At 40.7% G+C, this 20256-nt stretch overlaps 1 protein-coding gene across 4 annotated transcripts in view; it reads right to left on the minus strand.

The window, feature by feature from the left end:
- SMARCAD1 (SNF2 related chromatin remodeling ATPase with DExD box 1) overlaps window positions 1-20256 on the minus strand; it is an 80978-nt gene that overhangs the window by 51166 nt on the left and 9556 nt on the right. For all 4 annotated transcript variants that reach the window (XR_016212058.1, XM_089302623.1, XM_008267592.5 and 1 more), the window contains 2 exons: window positions 11916-12093; window positions 3380-3545 (listed from right to left, as the gene is read on the minus strand). Coding sequence is in view for 3 of the 4 variants with exons in the window: in XM_089302623.1 (XP_089158749.1) it covers window positions 3380-3545; window positions 11916-12093 (344 nt within the window). In the remaining variant the exon portion in view is untranslated. The remainder of the gene's footprint in view (window positions 1-3379; window positions 3546-11915; window positions 12094-20256) is intronic.

The following is a 20256-nucleotide window of genomic DNA, read 5'->3' on the forward strand; positions in this document are numbered from 1 at the left end:
GATTTTTGTTCTTTCAATTACAAGGTTTTGTGCTGAAGATTTAAAAACTCTGTTCCTATGTGTCCAGGTACTATGGGTATGTCTGTGTGTGAGTGACAGAGAAAGGAGACAGGGAGATTGACAGATACTTATTTACATCTTTTTTTTTTCCTTTAAATCTCTAAGCACAACTCTACTTATTTCACTAATGCTTCATAAAATCATATCGCGTCTGGGTTTGTGGTACAGCAGGTTAAACCTCGACCTGCAATGCCAGCATCCTATACGGTGCCAATTCCAGTCCCGGTTGCTCTACTTCCAATCCAGCTCAAAGTTAATGCACCTGGTAGTGCAGTAAAAATGGGCCAAGTGCTTCGGCCTCTGCATCCATATAATAGACCTGGATGAAGCTACTGGCCATGGACAAGAGCCACTGTGGCTATCTGGGAAGTGAAAGAGCAGTCGGAAGATTTTTCTCTGTCTCTCCCTTTCTCTCTGTAACTCTGCATAATTTCATTTAAGATGAAACATATAAAGGGCTCTTGATTTTTACTCTATTATAAATTGCATGATGAAGTTCTTCAAGAACATACGCAAACGTTATTTAAGAGTTTCAATTACACTGTTTTTCATATTTTTAACAGATTTCAGAAGAAAGTAAGCATCTTGTATTTTTCTCATGTTATGGTTTCCCATATTTCCAGTGAGTTACTTGTTTTAGAAAGATCTTACTTTTTAAAAAATAACCTATTTCTGTATCAAATCAAATAGTCTCAAAATCAAATATGAGGATGCTTTCATCCTTCTAGGTTTTCCTGATGCTGGATCTTTAGATATCCTGTATGCCCCTCTTCATTGTCAAAACAGTCAAAAGTATATTCTTATCAAGTCTAGAAATAGATTTTTATTTCACAAGTTCTTAAATTGTTTCATATGGGTCTTTTAAACTTTCCAGAGTTTGTAAATGTCACCTTTAAGTCCTAAAAATGATGAAAATCATTTAAAACAGATTACTTCTAGAGTGCTCTGCTTTGGAGTAACATGCTAAATAAAATCACATCATTTCAGATATTAATAAGACATTAAGAGGACTAACCCTTTCTTCTCACTAAAATTATAAAATCAGATAAAAATATTTCTATAGCAAAAAAGGATTGCTTTGAACTACATGAAAAATTGTCAATCAAGCTAAATTATTTCAAAACTAAATTTGTTCCTATGTGCTCAAATATTTAATATTTCATCATATTTATCATATTGGAAGCTCTATCTTTACTATTGGTTTTTCAATTATAAGGAGCCCTTACAACTACTGCAGTTACTTTTACTTGTAGAAAAAGTCTCATCAGCACACAATAACACTGATGGCAAGGAAAAAATGTGGACTCAAGTTATCACTAGGGCTGGCACCGTGGCTCATTTGGTTAATCCTCCGCCTGTGGCACCGGCATCCCATATGGGCCCTGGCTTCTATTCCTGATTGCTCCTCTTCCAGTCCAGCTCTCTGCTGTGACCCGGGAAGGCAGTGGAGAATGGCCCAAGTGCTTGGGCTCCTGCACCTGCGTGGGACACCAGGAAGAAGCACCTGGCTCTTGGCTTTAGATTGTGCAGCACCGGCCGTGGCGGCCATTTGGGGGTGGGGTGAACCAACAGAAGGAAGACCTTTCTCTCTGTCTCTCACACTGTCTAACTCTGTCAAAAAAACAACAACAACAACAAAAAAAAAAACAAAAAGTTATCAATAAAATTGCATGTAGCTAACAAGAAGGTATCAGAATGATTTGGGGGGCTGGCGCTGTGGTCTAACAGCCGGGGCTTGTAGTGCTGGCATTCCATATGGGCACCAGCTGGTTTGAGACCTGGCTGCTCCACTTCTGATCCAGCTCTCTGCTATGGCCTGGGAAAGCAGTAGAAGATGGCCCAAGTCCTTGGGGCCCTGCACCCGCATGGGAGACCCAGAAGATGCTCCTGGCTCTGGATTGGCTCAGCTCCAGCCGTTGTGGTCATTTACGGAGTCAACGGCTGGAGCTATCAGTGGATGGACAACCACCCCCCGCCACCTGCCATGCCCTGCCCCTGCCTCTCTTCTAACTCTTTCAAATAAAAATAAATCTTTAAACAAAAAAACCAAAAATTCTATCTCAATAAAGATATTCAACTGGTGTGAATACTAAATACCACCCAAGTCTTTTTGAAATTTTGAAAAATGTGAATACCTATTAACAATGGCCTTTCACTGATAGCTCAGATGGTCGTATTCTGCTGGAATAAAGCAGCAGCTACCCCTTTTAGAAAGAGCAGGGAGCCAGCGCTGTGGCATAGCAGGTAAAGCCTTTGCCTGCAGTGCCAGCATCCCATGTGGGTGCCGGTTTGAGACCCAGTTGCTCCAGCTCTCTGCTGTGGCCTGGAAAGCAGCAGAGGATGGTCCAAGTCCTTGAGCCCTTACACGCACGTGGGAGACCAGGAGGAAGCTCCTGGCTTCATTTCAGCGCAGCTCAGCCTGTTGCACCAATTGGGGAGTGAATCAGTGGATGGAGGACCTCTCTCCCTCTGCCTCTCCTTCTCTCTCGGAGTAACTCTGACTTTCAAATAAATAAATAAATCTTAAAAAAAAAAAAAAAAAAGGAGCAGCACTTTATAGTGTGCCAGTGTCCACCACTTCAAAGATACAATGTAAACCATATTGATATGGTAACTCATAAGCTTCAGATTGTGGAGAGAACTGGTAATACTGGTAATAATAGATACAATGGTTAAAAAAAAATCGAGATCCTGCAAATAAATGATTTCCCCAAGATCAGATATTTAATATGCTGCAAAGCTAGAGATAAGTTGTTTAGTAATCTCAAGATTTATTCTCTAAGACTTAACTGAATGGTCAATTTTTATTTGTTCTTAAAATATATCAATCACAGGGCAAACTACACAGTCCAGCTTATTTTGTTTCTGTATTTACATCAGTATTTTTCAATGAAGGTGCTATTAGTAGAACAATCAGTTGTGCACGACTGTCCTCAGTAGGGTTGGGTACTGGCCCCAGAACACTAAACACCGGAACAACCCCTTGTTATAATCTGGGGAGGAGGTGAGCTTTCCATGTGCTTTTAGTAGGCAGTTCCACCTTTAAGAACTATTTAAGCAGAAAAAAACTCACCAACCACATGCACTATTTAGAATCAAATTCTATATTATTTACAAGTGAATAAACTCATATGGAGTTAAGGCTGTCAAGCAAATGTCTGGTATTTACCTTTATTATTCATAAAATGATAACTAATAATTATCTTCAAACATAAGGTATCTTTAGAAAAATGACCACCCACTACTAATTACAGTGCTGGTTATAGGAGAGATTTTATCACTACATTACAGGGAGGAATTACTATAAAAAGAATATAACCTTAAGCAAATCACTGTCACTTCTTTGTGGGAAAAGCTCCTTCAAGGTCTGAAGTTTAGCATCCTTAAGGTCTTCTAATTCTGAAAAGTCCTCCAATTCTGAAATATCATTTCTTTGTGCCATGGTAGGAAGGCCTTGGGATTCCTCATCTTCAGATGGCTCAGAACTAAAAATATTTTCAGAGGGGAAAAAAAATTTTAATGTATTGCCAATATTACTGTATTATACTATCTATATGTTCATGCATAATATAGTGTATTTGTACTTGTCTTCTATATTAAATGAAATCTTATAAATAAAAGAACTTTTTTTCATGTCAGTATAATTAGGTATATAAATCCACATTAGCAAAATCAGCATAGTTTAAAAAGAAACCCTCAAATTATCTGGGCTAGGATGGAAAAGAACAATAAAGGAAATACTTGGCACTTATTTTTAAGATCCACACACATTTATTCTACGTCCACCTTCTCCTTCCTACTCATCTGGCAATGCTCTGTATATTAGATGATGATGTCAGCCAGCTACTGAGAAACTATGAAATCTGATATAAAGATAAAAGAATTTTCATGGCCTAGGTAGCTGATCAGAATCCAAGTGTTAAAATCAGAATGATCCCATTTAGTACAAGAATAGGAACAAAACACTTCCTCGAAAACGAGGGAACATTTATTTCATGGGTTTATTCTCCAGCAGCTAATTTCAATTCTGTTCCATTAAATTTCATATGTTTATCTTATTTGAGATACAGAGTCAAATTTTACCCATTTACCTCCCAAACATAATTAAAAAATTGGGGAGGGGGCAGTGATATGGTACAAAGGGTTAAATCATACACTGCAAAGCAGGATCCCATATCAAAGAGCTGTTTCAAGTCCTGGCTGCTGGGTTTCCAATCCAACTCCCTACTAATGTGCCTGGGAAGACAGTGGAAGATGGCTTAAATACTTGGGACTCCTAACACCTGGATGGAGTTCCTGGCTCCCAGCTGTGGCTTGACATAACCCCAGCTGTCACAGCCACTTAGATGTCAACCAGCAGATGGAAGATGAAGATCTCTGTCTCTCCCTGTATAACTCTGCCTTTCATATAAATAAAATAAATCTTTATGAAAAAAAATTGCTTCATTTTGTACTTTGGGTTTTCTAACATGGTAGATCTTCTAGAGAGAAGAATGGTAACAAGGGGCTGGCACTGTGGTGTAACAGGTAAAGCTGCTGCCTTCAGTGCCAGCATCACATATGGGCCACCAGTTCGGGTCCTGCCTGCTCCACTTCCAATCCCACTCTCTGCTATGGCCTGGGAAAGTACAAGATTGCCCAAGGCCTTGGGCCCCTGCGCCCACGTGGGAGACCCAGAAGAGGCTTCAGACTCCTGGCATCAGATCAGTGCAGCTCCGACTGTTGCGGCAAAGTGGGGAGTGAACAGCGCTGATAGAAGACTTTCTCTCTCTCTCTGCATAACTCTGACTTTCAACTAAGAAAATATATTTTAACAAGCCTCTAGGTTGACTTTTTGAACTTTGAGAAATTGTTCTAAAGTAGATAAATAAATTTCTTCTTTTAGCACGATCCCTGAAGTTCAAAGGTAGGAATCCTTTCATAAATCTTGCCTGGATCGCCACTTTCAAAGATCTTTCTACTCTTGATCTGTCATAATCTTTACCTAGTATTAAGACTCAAAAAAAAAAAAAAAAAAAAAGACTCATGACATTGACAGATTGACAGTATGACAAGTTCATGTGTCACCTGATGTAGTTATTAAGTAAATGATCAAGAGTCACTCCTTGGATTTAACTTGTAGTTTACAAGAAATACAATTGTTAAGGAACTTATTCTGTATCATGAGAAAAGAGAAAATCTATTTTCTCCAAGAAAAGATTCAATCTCTTCAATAAATTAAAGTTTTTAAAAGAGGAAGGAAGAATGGATTGTGCAGGAATGAGAGAGAGTTGAGTTAAAACATCTGAATGCAATCCATGTTCCTTTTTTGGATTCCTGGTTGGACAAACCAGCTACAAAATACATGAAATCTAAACATATACTGGGGAGGCAGGCATTTGTTGCAGCACTAAGAAGCCATTTGGGGAGAAAAAAAAAAAAAAAGAAGCTATTTGGGACATCCCCATCTCAGATTAGAGGGCCTGGAATCAAGTTCTGGTTCCCCTTCTACTTCCAGGGTCCTGTTAATGTACACCCTGGGAGGCAGCAGGTGATGGCTCAAGCACTTGAGTCTCCATCACTCACAGGGGAAACCTGGACTAAGTTTCCAGCTCCCAGGCATTTGAGGAGTGAACCAACACATGGAAGATCTTTTTCTGTCCATTTGTCTCTGTCTTGCAAATAAAATGAAAATCAAAACAAAAAGTATGTATACATACACACCTCTAATTTCCTATATAGAGAGGTTATTAGAGAATTGTTTACTGATAACAATACTGAAATTTTTGGTGGAAAGGGGGATGTATAATCCAGTATTAAGGGGAGAAATGTTGAGATGTCTATAACTTACTTCAAAATACTTAAAATTAATAGAAGAAACAATGAACCAATACGAAAAACAAGTGTTAAAACTAGACAGATATATGGATGTTCACTATTTTATTGTTTTATATGCCAACAACTTTAAAAACAACAAAATCTGTAAGAACAGCAAAACTGATCACATATTCATCTGGTCTCAGATAATTTACTGAAGGCAAAATACCATCTCAGGGGGCCGGTGCAGGTGGTTAAGCAGTGGCTTGAGATGCCAATATCATATGTCAGAGGACTAGTTCAAGACCCAGCTGCTCAACTTCTGATACAGCTTCCTGCTAATGCCCCTGAGAAAGCAGAAGATGGCTCCAAGTACATGGGCCCCTGCTACCCATTTGGGAGACTAGAATGGAGTTTCTGACTCCTGGCTTTGACCTGTCTCAGACCTGGCCGTGGAGTCATTTGGGAGTGAAATCAGTCAGTATACAGAAGTTCTCCTTCTCTCTGTCTCTGCCTTTCAAATAAATAAATACATTTTTAAAACAATAATAAAAACCCCTAAGTATCACTGACCAAGAATTGAAATATTACCTTTGCCATCCAGCATTTGACATTCAGTTGGATAGCAATTACTTTATGCAGGTCAAAATTGAACACATATTTAAATTAATAAAAATGCCTCTAACAATCTTGATGGAGTTCCTGTGTCCTGTGTGTTGGCCTGGCCCAGCCCATGCTGTTGTGGCCATTTGGGGTGTGAAATACATGAAGTCTATATTCCTTAAATAAAACGTTTCTGGGGAAAGAAAGAAAAAAAAAGCTCCCAGCCTGGCCTTCTTAATCCCTATAAGAGGTTCTTCTTCCTGTGTTTACTTTCCTGAATTGCTAGATTTACCTTGGATTCTCTCTTCAGTTTTCTTATTTCCTGAAGATACAATTAACTTCCACATTTGACTAATATCTACACCAACAGTTCTCAAAGAGGAAGATGACTTTGCTGTCAGAGGGCATTGGGAAATGTCTGTAGACTTTTTTTTAAAGATTTATTTGAAAGGTAGAGTTACAGACAAGATAGACGGTGTGACAGAGATCCTCCATCCTCTGGTTCACTCCACAAATAGCTGCAATGACCTGAACTGGGCCAAGCGGAAGCTAAGAGCCAGGAGCTTCTTCTGGGTCTCCTACATGGGTGGCAGGAGCCCAAACACTTGGGCCATCCACCACTGCTTTTTCAGGTGCATTAGCAGGGAGCTGGATCACAGGTAGAGCAGCCAGAACGGGAAATGGCTCCCATATGGAATGCCAGTGCTTCAGGCTGAAGCTTAACCCACTATGCCAGAGCCAGGACAGAGAAATTTATTATTGTCTTAATTAAGGAGGTGCTATTGGTATCTAGTGAGTAGATACAGGTCAAAGATGATGCTAAACTAACTGTACTACAGTAGAATGGGCAGCCTCACAACAGAGAATTATCCAGACCCAAATGTCAATGGTCATGGTTGACAAACCTTGATAACCAAAATGCCCACACAAAGATTGACTGAATAAACTATGGAATGTTCACAGAATGCAGCACTATAGAGTTATAAAAAAGAATAAATATTCCTAAGAACTGATACGATTCTTGAAGCATATATATAGCTAAGTTAATAAAGCAAAGAGCAAATAAACACACACCCATACAGAGAAGTCTCACTTGTCACTGGCTTCATTTTTCAGAATTTGTTTCCCACAGAAAATAGTGGTCTGAAAATATTAATGGAAAATTCCAGAAATATAGAACTTATATGTTTCAAGTTAACTTTTATTACAGTAATTATTGTAACTATTATATTTGATGACTTGTTGTTAATCTTTTACTGTGTCTAATTTATAAATTATACTTTATCATAAGTATGTATGTACAGGAAAAAACAAATTATAAACAAGGCTTGTTACTATCTGTGGTTTTGGGCATCTACCATAGGACTTGGATAAGGAAGGTTTACTATGCTGTGCTCTATCTTCTTTGTAAGTAACAATAACAACAAAGACACATAGCCGCCAGTTTGAGTTCCAGCAGCTCCACTTCTGATCCAGCTCCCTGCTGGAAGATGGTCCAAGTGCTTGGGCCCTTGCACCCACATGGGAGACCTGGAAGAAGCTCCTGGCTGCTAGCTTCAGCTTGCACTGGCCCTGGCCATTGTGACCATTTGGGGAGTGAACCAGCAGAAGGAAGACTCTTCTCTCTCTCTACCTCTGCTTGTAACTCTGAATTTCAAATAAATGAATAAATAAATAAATCTTTTTAAAAAAGATACACAAAGAAAAAGAAACTGTAACAAGAATCCAAACAAACTGGTCAGCTCTGAGGTGGCATGCGGTGGGGCTGGGGGTGGAATGAAGATGAGACAGGAGAAGGGGATGATACTTTTCTGAGTATATCTTTATAGAATTTTTATATTTGGAAACTTGTTAATATTTTAATTGCTTTAAAGTAAATTTATATGTTTAGAAAAGGTCAAGGAGAAAAACCCTAAGAGGAATGCAAACAGAAATTATTGACCTTAACCATATTTCAAATGAAAAACAAAAAAAAATAGATAACCAAAGTGTATTCACTATATACCTTCAACTCATAAACAAATCTTGAACTCTGCTTACCACACTAACATTCAAGTTGTATGGATAAGGCAATCTATAAACCATATTATGCATACTTAATAACTGAGCAAATTAAATACATTAACTTCGGCAGAAAACCAGGTTTTTCATTGTCATAATAGGCAGGGTAAAGCCTTGTAGTGACAGATTAGAATAATATCATTATAAACAAATTTTAAATAGCCGAAACAACACTTTATGCTCTCCTCAAAGCCTCCTCCCAATATTCCCCAGCTCAAATTTGTTGGAAGAAAGTCATAAGCTAGCAACCAAGAAAGGACACATTTAGCCCCCATATTTCAAAATATCATTTTCTATTAAAAGGAAGCAGAGCTACTCAGAGAAATGGCTAATGGTAGGGAAAGTGCAACCCTGGATCATTTAAATCAGAAGGAAAAGAAAAAAAACTACAGAAACATTTCAGACACAACAGCCTGCTTGAAGAGGGCACTCATCTACTGAAACTGAACAATTTACTATACTACATAAATATCTAAATTAACGAGTAGATGGGGGAGAAAAGGGAAAACTTATTTACCGAATACCAAGTAATAAAAGTACAAGTTCTACAATGCTGGTTGGAATACCATTTTACAAACATCAAGGTCAAAACTGAATCAGGAAAGAGTCAACCGATGGGGGCTGGCGATGGGTCACAGAGTTAAAGCCCCAGCCTGCAGCTCCAGCATCCCATATGGGCACAGGTTCAAGATCTGGCTATTCCTCTTCCGTTCCAGCTCTCTGCTGTGGCCTGGGAAAGCAGTAGAAGATGGCCCAAGTCCTTAGCTCCCTGTACCTGCGTAGGAGACCCAGAAGAAGCTCCTGGCTCCTGGCTTTGGAATGGCTCAGCTCTGGCCGTTGCGGTCATTTGGGGCGGGAACAAGCAGATGGAAGACCTCTCTTTCTCTCTCTCTCTCTCTCTCTCTGGCTCTAACTCTCTGTAACTGTCTTTATTTATTTTTTTTTAAAGAGTCAACTGATGGTAAAACTATTGAGTTAAAGGGAACCAGATCATTACCCAAGCTCAAGAGTATCCCTCCAGGGGGCAGTGTTTGGCCTAGCAGTTAAGATGCTGGCATTCCACATCATAAGTGCCTGGGTTCAATCCCTGCCTCCAGATCCCAACTTCAGCTTCCCACTGATGCAGACCTTGGGAGACAGCAGAGACAGCTCAAGTGTTTGGTTTCCTGCCACCTACTGGGAGACCTGGAGTGAGTTTCTGGCTCCCAGCTTCATCTGGCCCAGCCCTGGCTATTGAGGGAATGTAGGAAGTAAATCAGCAAGCAGATGGGAGCTCTTTTTCTCTGTCACTCTAATAATTTTTTTTTTTTTTAACAGGCAGAGTGGACAGTGAGAGAGAGAGACAGAGAGAAAGGTCTTCCTTTGCCGTTGGTTCACCCTCCAATGGCCGCCGTGGCCGGCGCGCTGTGGCCGGCGCACCACGCTGATCCGATGGCAGGAGCCAGGAGCCAGGTGCTTTTCCTGGTCTCCCGTGGGGTGCAGGGCCCAAGCACCTGGGCCATCCTCCACTGCACTCCCTGGCTACAGCAGAGAGCTGGCTTGGAAGAGGGGCAACCGGGACAGAATCCGGCGCCCCAACCGGGACTAGAACCCGGAGGATTAGCCTAGTGAGGCGCGGCGCCGGCCAACTCTAATAATTTTTTAAAGTATCTCTCTACATATTTCTTAACTATTACAAAGGAAAAAATGGTAACTTTTAAGGAGAAACCTGTCAGGGGGATGTTAACAGTTGTCAAAGTTCACCATTAAGCGGACAAAGGGATATTAATGCCTCCTAACTGAACACATTAAAAACACAAGATCATTTATGTAGTATTCCTTCCACTTAACCTAAGTTTAAGTATGAAGAAATTACAGATAAACCCCGTTTTAGATACATCATAAGAAAAATTCCGGGCCAGTGCTGTGGCACAGAGGATTAAGCCACAGCTTACAGCACCAGTATCCTATAGAGGGCCAGTTTAAGTCCCAGCTACCCCACTTCCGATGCAGCTCCCTGCTGATGCGCCTGGGGAAGCAGTGGAGGACAGTCCAAGTGCTTGAACCCCTCCACCCACGTGGGAGACCTGGATGAAGCTCCTGGCTCCTGGTTTTGGCCTGGTACAGACCTGGCCATTGTAGTCATCTAGTGAGTGAACCTGCAAATGAAGATCTTGTTCTTTCTCTGTCTCTCCCATTCTCTCTGTAACTGACTTTGCTATCATGCAGCTCCTCTGTAAAGATTTTCTCATTAGGTTAAGGGAGTGACATAATTGTTCCTATAGTTAGTATCTCAAAGCTAGCCTCTATTCTGAGAGTGTTTGCAGGAACTCACAGGCCCTAGTCAAAAAAAACTAATACCTTATCAAACCTTAGCCTAGACTCTAGCTCACATTTGCTATTTCAAAGGAAACTCACTGGCCCCTATCAATGACCAATCAAAAGAAGCTTGTATGCACTGTGGAGCAACCAGAGGCCCACATGTGAGCTGATTATCCACTGCAAATCTTTAACTTTGAACTATTAAGATTTACTGTCTTGGGGCCAGCGCTGTGGTATAGCGGGTAAAACTGCCACCTGCAGGACTGGCATCTCATATGGGTGCCAGTTTGAGTCCCAGCTGCTCTACTTCTGATACAGCTTCTTGAAAATGTGCCTGGGAAAGCAGTGGAAAATGGTCCAAGTCCTTGGGCCCCTGCACCCATATGGGAGACCCAGAAAAAGCTCCTGGCTTCAAACCAGCGCAGCTCCAGCAGTGGTAGCAATTTGGGGAGTGAACCAGTGGACAAAAGACTTCTCTCTCTTTCCCTCTAACTCTGCCTTAAAAAAAAGTAAGAAAAATTAAAATAAAAAGATTCACTCTCTTTAATCTTACCAGAAGCCCAGGAATTCATCATTAGCTGCCTGACATCTTGCTCTGTGCAATGCCATAAATACTTGCTTTTTCCTTGTTGCAAGTGATTGATTTGCTGCACATTGGGCCAGTGGAGCCAGCTTTAGGGTTCTATAGCAACCTCTCCAACCAGTTTTGGAGGTTTCTGTAACAATGATACCTGTTTTATTTACTGTCTTTCACTCTGACTAGAATTTAAACTGTGTGTGGGCACAGATTTGGGTTTGTTCACTGTTATATTTCAAATGATAAAACAGTATCTAGGTCACAGAAAGTGCCTAACATATGCTAAATCAATTTGACTGATGGACTCATGAATGTATCATAAGCTATTATGGATTATTCAAGATACTACCAAAATAATTTCCCTATAGGCTAAAAACATTATATGTCTGGTGCCACTAAGCCTTTTCTTAAAAACCAATTAAAAATCTTAAAAAACCTTTTCTTGAAAATTTCCGATAAGGCACTTTCTTGAAAACTCTTTTACATGCAAACATAATAAATCTATTAAGTGGCTTACACGATTATCACTGTGTCTTTGTTGAATTTTTTCTCTTGAACTGTATTGGAGCAATTTGGGGAAACAATATCTTCACTATCAGAAGACAAATCAATATATTGTATTCCTCTTTGATTCTTGAAATATGATATACTTGTTTTTCTTTCATTATCTGGAGTCTCTGGAACACTTGAATCTTCTGTAAGAGAAAAAAGGAGAAAGGCATTTTTGAACTTAAAAATTAAACAAATTTGTTTTCGGTAACTATCATCATATATAAAAATCTCTAATATCTCCAATTGTTTCCATTCTAAAACCAGAAATTTCTATCATTTTTTAAAAACAAACTTAATAGGCAACCAGGTTGGGGCCAGCACTGTGAGTAGCGGGTAAAGCCACCGCCTGCGGCGCCGGCATCCCATATGGACACTGGTTCTAATCCTGGCTGCTCCACTTCTGATCCAGCTCTCTGCTTGGCCTGGGAAAGCAGTAGAAGATGGCCCAAGTCCCTGGGCCCCTGCACCTGCGTGAGACCAGGAAGAAGCTCCTGCCTCCTGGCTTTGGACTGGCGCAGTTTTGGCCACTGCGGCCATCTGGGGATTGAACCAGTGGATGGAAGACCTCTCTCTCTCTCTCTCTCTGCCTCTGTGACTCTGCCTTTCAAATAAATAAATAAATAATAAAAAAAAAGTCAACCAGGCTGGTGCAAAATGATTTTTTTGTTTCACAGGTTGTTTACTAGTGAGACTTTAATGAAAACTAAAAAACACAGGTTTGTGTTTTATATTCTAATCCTTTTTAAATCTACGCTTTTATTTCCTAGCACACAGTTCCTGTCTGAGAGAGCATGGACACCAGAGTTCAGAAGACCTGGAGTCCAATTTTTGCTTTTTTAAAAAGATTGATACGGCCGGCGCCACAGCTCAATAGGCTAATCCTCCACCTAGCGGTGCCGGCACACCGGGTTCAAACCCGGTCAGGGCACCGGATTCTTTCCCAGTTGCCCCTCTTCCAGGCCAGCTCTCTGCTGTGGCCCGGGAGTGCAGTGGAGGATGGCCCAAGTGCTTGGGCCCTGCACCCCATGGGAGACCAGGAGAAGCACCTGGCTCCTGCCTTCGGATCAGCGCGGTGCGCCGGCCGCAGCGCGCCAGATGTGGCTGCCATTGGAGGGTGAACCAACGGCAAAAAGGAAGACCTTTCTCTCTTTCTTTCTCACTATCCACTCTGCCTGTCAAAAAAAAAAAAAAAAAAGATTGATACATGAAACACAGAAAATTCAACCTATCTGGGTCTGCCGTGAGTGGCAGGGACTCACCTACCTGAGCCACCATCTGCTGCTTCCTAGGCACACTAGCAGGCGGTCGGAAAGTGGAGTAGCCAGGACTCAACCAGCACTCTAGATTCGGTATACTGGTCTCCAAAGTGGCAGCTTAACCACTTGGAGTCTCATCTTATTTCTTAGTCTTGTTACTTAACCTAAGCTTTAGTCTGTTTACCTGTAAAATGCAGATGCTCATCATCACAGAGCTAATACACACATAAATTCAGATGAGATATGTAAAAGTCTTTATTTCAATAATGGCCAAGTAGCCTCCTATAAGCCTAGACAAGTGCTTTTGGCTAAATTGTGTCCCCACCTCTCCTATTCATATGGAGAAGTCTGAACTCCAGCAACTCTAAATGTAACTGTTCAAAACTTTAAAGAGGCAATTAAGGTTAAATGAATCAGAAGCACCAGGAGGGTAAGGACTTGGAATAAACTGAGAAACACATTCCTCTAACAATGTGAATGTTTAATTTCCAGGTTAAAAAAAAAATAACAAACAGGTGAAGTCTTCAAATAAAACATTTAATCCTCACCATAACATAGGGACACATAATATATCACCATTTCACAGAAAAACTAGTAGCAGATCTGAATCTCAAGACTAAAAGTCTAAATTGGTATACTCTAAAACTCTTGGTCTCCCCCATTAACTGTCACAGAATTATAGCAATCATTATTATGAAGCTCATGATCCATATCTGTAAGCAACATTAACTAAGTACCACATAACTAATATTTGCTCTGCAGGCATCAAAGCACAAACATTTACTTTCCATAGTACAGTCCTAAAAACAACACTAAGAAGTATTTTATCCAAAGCAGCAATTTTTTAAGTACTGAGGCAAGCCTGGGTGAAGAATTCTGATAGTTACATGAAGAAATTAAACACAGGGGCTGGCACTGTGGCGCAGCGGATTAACGCCCTGGCCTTAAGTGCCGGCATCCCATATGGGCGCCGGTTTGAGTCCCAGCTGCTCCACTTCCAATCCAGCTCTCTGCTATGGCCTGGGAAAGCGGTGGAAGTCCTTGGGCCCCTGCACCTGTGTGGGAGACCCAGAGGAAGCGCCTGGTTCCTGGCTTCAGATCGGCACAGTCCGGCCGTTGCAGCCCACTGGGGAGTGAACCAGCGGATGGAAGACCTCTCTCTCCCTCTCTCTGCCTCTCCTTCTCTGTGTAACTCTTTCAAATAAATAAATAAATCTTTAAAAAAAAACGAAATAAAATACATATATTTCCTATATGTATAAAGGCACTACAGATTCTGATTTTACCAAGTGTTTCTGATACATCAAAAGCCATAAATGCAGACCTTTAGAGTATCGAAAAATTCAACTGAAAGCCAATACATTACTTGAAAACCTAAATACTTATGGGAAATTGATTTGAATTGTCCAATTTTCTTTTTTTTTATTTTTTATTTTTATTTTTGACAGGCAGAGTTAGAAAGTGAGAGAGAGAGAGACAGAGAGAAAGGTCTTCCTTCCGTTGGTTCACCCCCCAAATGGCCGCTACGGCCGGCGTGCTGCGTGGCTCCGAAGCCAGGAGCCAGGTGCTTCCTCCTGGTCTCCTATGCGGTGCAGGGCCCAAGCACTTGGGCCATCCTCCACTGCCCTCCCAGGCCACAGCAGAGAGCTGGACTGGAAGAGAAGCAACTGGGACTAGAACTCGGGGTGCCGGCGCCACAGATTAGCCTAGTGAGCCGCGGTGCTAGCCCCAATTTTCTTTTAAAACGTCTCTCTATTCAAAGTAAAGAACAAAATTTAAATGTGTAACCATTAGAGATTTAAGTTTCATTAATCAGAACAGAACTAGAATTTATCAAATGTGATCATATAATCACCTTTTGATACTTCTCCCCATAATTTAATGTTCAGAGTACAGGGTGAAGACATTTTTTAACTGGCTTTTAATATTAGCTTACTGAGTAATATATCTTCCACATACTGACATAATTCATGATATATCAAATATCAAAGATATCTGTTAATGTCACCACTGAGCTCAGTAGAATGTCTAAGTTATCTGGAAGCTATCAAACTTGTAGCCGGGGCCACCACTGTGGCGCAGTGGGTTAACACCCTGGCCTGAAGCGCCAGCATCCTATATGGGCATTGGTTCGAGTCCCAGCTGCTCCACTTCCAATCCAGCTCTCTGCTATGGCCTGGGAAAGCAACAGAATGGTCCAAGTCCTTGGGTCCCTGCACCCACGTGAGAGACCTGGAAGGAGCTCCTGGCTCCTGACTGAGGATTGGTGCCGCTCCAGCCGTTGTGGTCAATTGGAGAGTGAGCCATCGGATGGAAGACCCCTCTCTCTCTCTCTCTCTCTCTCTGCCTCTCCACCCTCTGTGTAACTCTTTCAAATAAATAAATAAATCTTTAAAAAACAACAACAAAAACTTGTAGCCATGGATGCCAGTGGTCTAAAATGCAAACTTGACTTTGAACCTGAATTTTACCACTAGCAATAAATACTAAGTGTTATTTTCCTTGCTATCATGTTGTTCATTTTTAAGAAACTGTCTGCTAAATACCTAAGTCTGTATAACTAGTTTGTCATTCTACTAAGTAAAAATTGTGTTCTATGAACAAAATGACTAGTTAACTGAGTAATTATTAAAATACTTTTCCTGAGCCGGCGCCGCGGCTCACTAGGCTAATCCTCCGCCTAGCGGCGCTGGCACACCGGGTTCTAGTCCCGGTAGGGGCGCCGGATTCTGTCCCGGTTGCCCCTCTTCCAGGCCAGCTCTCTGCTGTGGCCAGGGAGTGCAGTGGAGGATGGCCCAAGTCCTTGGGCCCTGCACCCCATGGGAGACCAGCATAAGTACCTGGCTCCTGCAATCGGATCAGCGCGGCGCGCCGGCCGTGGCGGCCATTGGAGGGTGAACCAACGGCAAAGGAAGACCTTTCTCTCTGTCTCTCTCTCTCACTGTCCACTCTGCCTGGCAAAAAAAAAAAAAAAAAAAAAAAAAAAACTTTTCCTGAGATAAGCATTATATTTTGGTGTGCAATAAAGGGTACCTCTTTTTTTTCAGATATTAAAGACAGCTACTCATAAGTTGTGATTTAATAGTTCATAATTTTTAATCACTTCATCAAAGACTTTTTAAATGAAACTGGAATGCTACTACAACACTTGGGACTTGGGCTTTGATTCATGTTATAGCAACAACAGCTTTACCTATCATTGTTTTGTATAATAAATGCAAATAACAAAACAGTGAAAAAGGCAAGTAATGCTTTAATATGACTATTTTTGACCTTGGAGACACACTGAGAGGGTCATAGATAACACTTTGACAAAACAAACGGGAGATAGTAAAAGCTTGTTGATAAAATATCAACTTTGCAATATAGTCAATAAGCTAGAATTAGAATAATGCTGAAAGCTTAGATTTCTTTATTTGGATTATTTTTAGAAGTAAACAACAGTAAAAATAGCTAAGTGAATGCCTAAAAAAAATTCCTAATGCAAAGATGCTTTTCACCCAAAGCAAATAAGCACTTTTAAGCAATAACATAAAAACAGGAAGCAAAAAGAAAACAAAAAAATAAGAATGGAGCAAAGGATAGTAAAAAGCAGAAGCAATATGGCGACTTCAACTACTACTCAGTTCTAACATGTGCTCTTGTCTGTTTAAGGCACTGTACCAAGACACAGGGGATACTAACATAAAAGTCAAGTCACAGTTGAAGCTGCCCTAAAGGAACCATGTAGCCTTTATGAAAATAAGTCATGAGACATTATTTATGCTATGAAAGAGGAATTTAAAAAACGCTAAATGAACACGGAAGCCTATCTTTTATATAAAGACAATCAAAAGGTCAGCCTTGTGGCACAACAGGTTAAGCTGTCATTTGAGATGCTGACATCCCATAACTGAGCTCCGGTTTGAGTCCTGGCTACTCTACTTTTGATCCAGCTTCCTTATAATGCTTCTGGGAAGGCAAAAGAAGATAACCCAAGGGCTAGGGCCCCAGTTAGAGTTCCTGGCTCCTGAATTCAGCCTGGCCCAGACCTTGCTGCTGTAGTCACTTAGGAAATGAACCAGCAGATGAAAGACCTCTCCCCACTCCCTGTCTTGTCACTCTGCATTTCAAATAAATAGAATACATTTTTAAAAAATGAAAATAAAAAATAAAAACAACTAAAAAGGTTATCTTATTTTAAAAACAGAAGATGCTATTTTCTTAATACCAAAGGTAATGAAAACTACTTGCATTATTCATCTATACAAGGAGATTCCAAGGTTCAGGGATTAATCCTAAATGAAATTTCCCCTTGGTGATGGGCACAAGGTAAGACACTCTTATATCCTAAATTTTTCCCAGTATCCTCATACTCATTTTCATATGTAAGTAAGTATACATCATAGAACAAAGTAAGGATTCCAGCTTGGCATTGATTTTGCCTTTTCAAGTGGTCCAAGAAAAATCACAACACACTTAACAACAAAAAATTGCTACTGGAAAAATCATTAATTTATACAGAAAGAATTTAAATCAGCTTGATAATCCCAAAATAAATACCATAACCTCAAGTAGGATAAAAACACATTAACTTTTATACCTATCTTGCAGATTTCAAACTTTCAAAAATAAATAAATCTTTTTTTAAAAAAGTAAATGTTAAAAAAAAATGCAGGGGTTGGTGCTGTGGCACAGTGGGTTAAAGTCCTGGCCTGAAGTGCCGGCATCTGGGATGCTGGTTCTAGTCTCGGCCGCTCCACTTCCGATCCAGCTCCCTGCAATGGCCTGGGAAAGCAGTAGAAGATGGCCCAAGTCCTTGGGCTCCTTCACCCACGTGGGTGGGAGACATGGGGGAAGCTCCTGGCTCTGGATCGGCGCAGCTCTGGCCATTGCGGCCAACTGGGTAGTGAACCAGCGGATGGAAGACCTCTCTCTGTAATTCTGCCTTTCAAATAAATAAATCTTTAAAAAAAATGCAAACAAAATCTCAACCATTTGGAAATGTCAAAAAAAAAAAAAAAAAAAGAGAGAGAAAAAAGAAAAAGAAAAGAAACCATGGAAATCACTTCTAAACAACTTTCAGGCCAAAGAGGAATAACAACAATAAAAACAGACATCAAAATCTAGGGCTATATAAATGTTTGAGCAATATTACAAAAAATAAAATGACACAGTAAACTGAGTAGACAGATGATAGACCCAAAAGATACATATATACAAAGCAACTTAAGACTATAATTATAATTTTTCTTAAAATATTCTTATTTATTTGAAAGGCAGTTAGAGAGGAGAGACAGAAGATCTTCCATCCACAACACTGGTACCAATTATAATATTTTCAATGTAAGAAAAAGAATTTAATAATGAATGGTTCTGAAATAATTAACTAGTAATGGGAAAATAATGAATGAAGGAGAAAACTATATCACCCTTTCTTTAGTCCTTACAATCAAATAAATTTCAGATTCTATTTAGAGTTCAACACCAACACAAAACCTACATGATACCAACTCAGGGGTCTGGCATTATGTGCAATAGGTTAAGCTGCTGCCTGTGACACCAGCATCCCCAAGAGTGCTGCTTCTAGTCCTGGCTGCTCCAATTCCAATCCAGCTCCCTGCTAATCCTCCTGGGAAAGCAGGGGAGGATGACTCAAGTACTTGGATTCCTGCCTCTCATATGGGAGACCTATCTGGAATTCCAGGTTCCTGGCTTCAGCCTGGCCCAGCCCTGGCCATTGTGGCCATTTGGGGAGTGACCCAACAGATGAAACCTCTTTCTCTCTCTCTCCCACTTTCTGTAACTCTGCCTTTTACATAAATAAAAATAAATCTTAAAAATTAATTAATGGGGCTGGCACCATGGTGTAGCAGGTAAAGCCACAGCCTGCATCCCATGTGGGTGCTAGTTCGAGTCCCAGTGGGTCCACTTCTGATCCAGCTTTCTGCTATGGCCTGGGAAATGAGTAAGAAGATGGCCCAAATTCTTGGGCCCCTGCACCCACATGGGAGACTCCAAAGAAGCTCCTGGCTTCAGATCGACCTAGCTCTGGCTATTGCAGCCACTTGGGGAATGAACAAGCAGATGCAAAACACCTCTATCCCTCTATCCCTCCCTCTCCCCGTCCCCCTCTGTCTCTCTGAAACTCTGCCTTTTAAATAAATATTTAAACAAAATAAAGTTATAAAAAAAATTAACAACTCATACCCATTAAGTTGGCTATTATCAAAAACAGAGAAAATAACAAGTGTTGGTGGGATGTGAAGAAATTGGAACTCTATGTACCACTGGTATGGAAAACACTACCAAAGGCCTTCAAAAATGAAAAATACAATCGCCAAGTGATACAGCAATTCCAGTTATATAATATATATATTAATTATATATATATATAATTATATATATATATAACTAAAAGCGAGGTCTCAAAGACATATTTGTACATCTATGTTTATAAGAAGCATTGACACAGAACAACCAAGATATGGGAGCAACCCAAGTGTCCTTGAATGGATGAAGGGATAAACAAAATGTGGTATATACATACAATAGAGTATTTTTGGCCTTAAGAGGAAAAAAAATTTGACATATGCTACATGAATCCTGAGGACATTATGCTAAACGAAATAAGCAAGTAAAAGAAAAGCACTGTGGCATAGCGGGTAAAGCTGCTGCCTGCAGTGCCGGCATCCCATATGGGCAATGGTTCAAGTCCCAGCTGCTCTACTTCTGATCCAGGTCTCTGCTATGGCCCGGGAAAGCAGTGGAAGATGGCCCAAGTCCTTGGGCTCCTGACCCATGTGGGAGACCGGAAAAAACTCCAGGCTCCTGGCTTTGGATTGGCACAGTTCCAGCCTTTGGGCCAATTGGGGAGTGAACCAGAGGTTGGAAGACTCTCTCTCTGCCTCTCCTCTCTCTGTGCAATTCTTTCAAATAAATAAATAAATCTTTAAAAAGACAAATAGTTATATATGGTTCCACTTTAAAGATGTTCCTAGCTAAAACACACACACACGGCAGACAGAAAGCACAAGAAGGGCTGGCATCTGGTGCAGCAGATTCACGTGT

Source organism: Oryctolagus cuniculus, chromosome 8, assembly GCF_051225735.1.
Source record: "Oryctolagus cuniculus isolate XC-2025 breed Fujian yellow rabbit chromosome 8, ASM5122573v1, whole genome shotgun sequence".
Classification (NCBI taxonomy): domain Eukaryota; kingdom Metazoa; phylum Chordata; class Mammalia; order Lagomorpha; family Leporidae; genus Oryctolagus; species Oryctolagus cuniculus.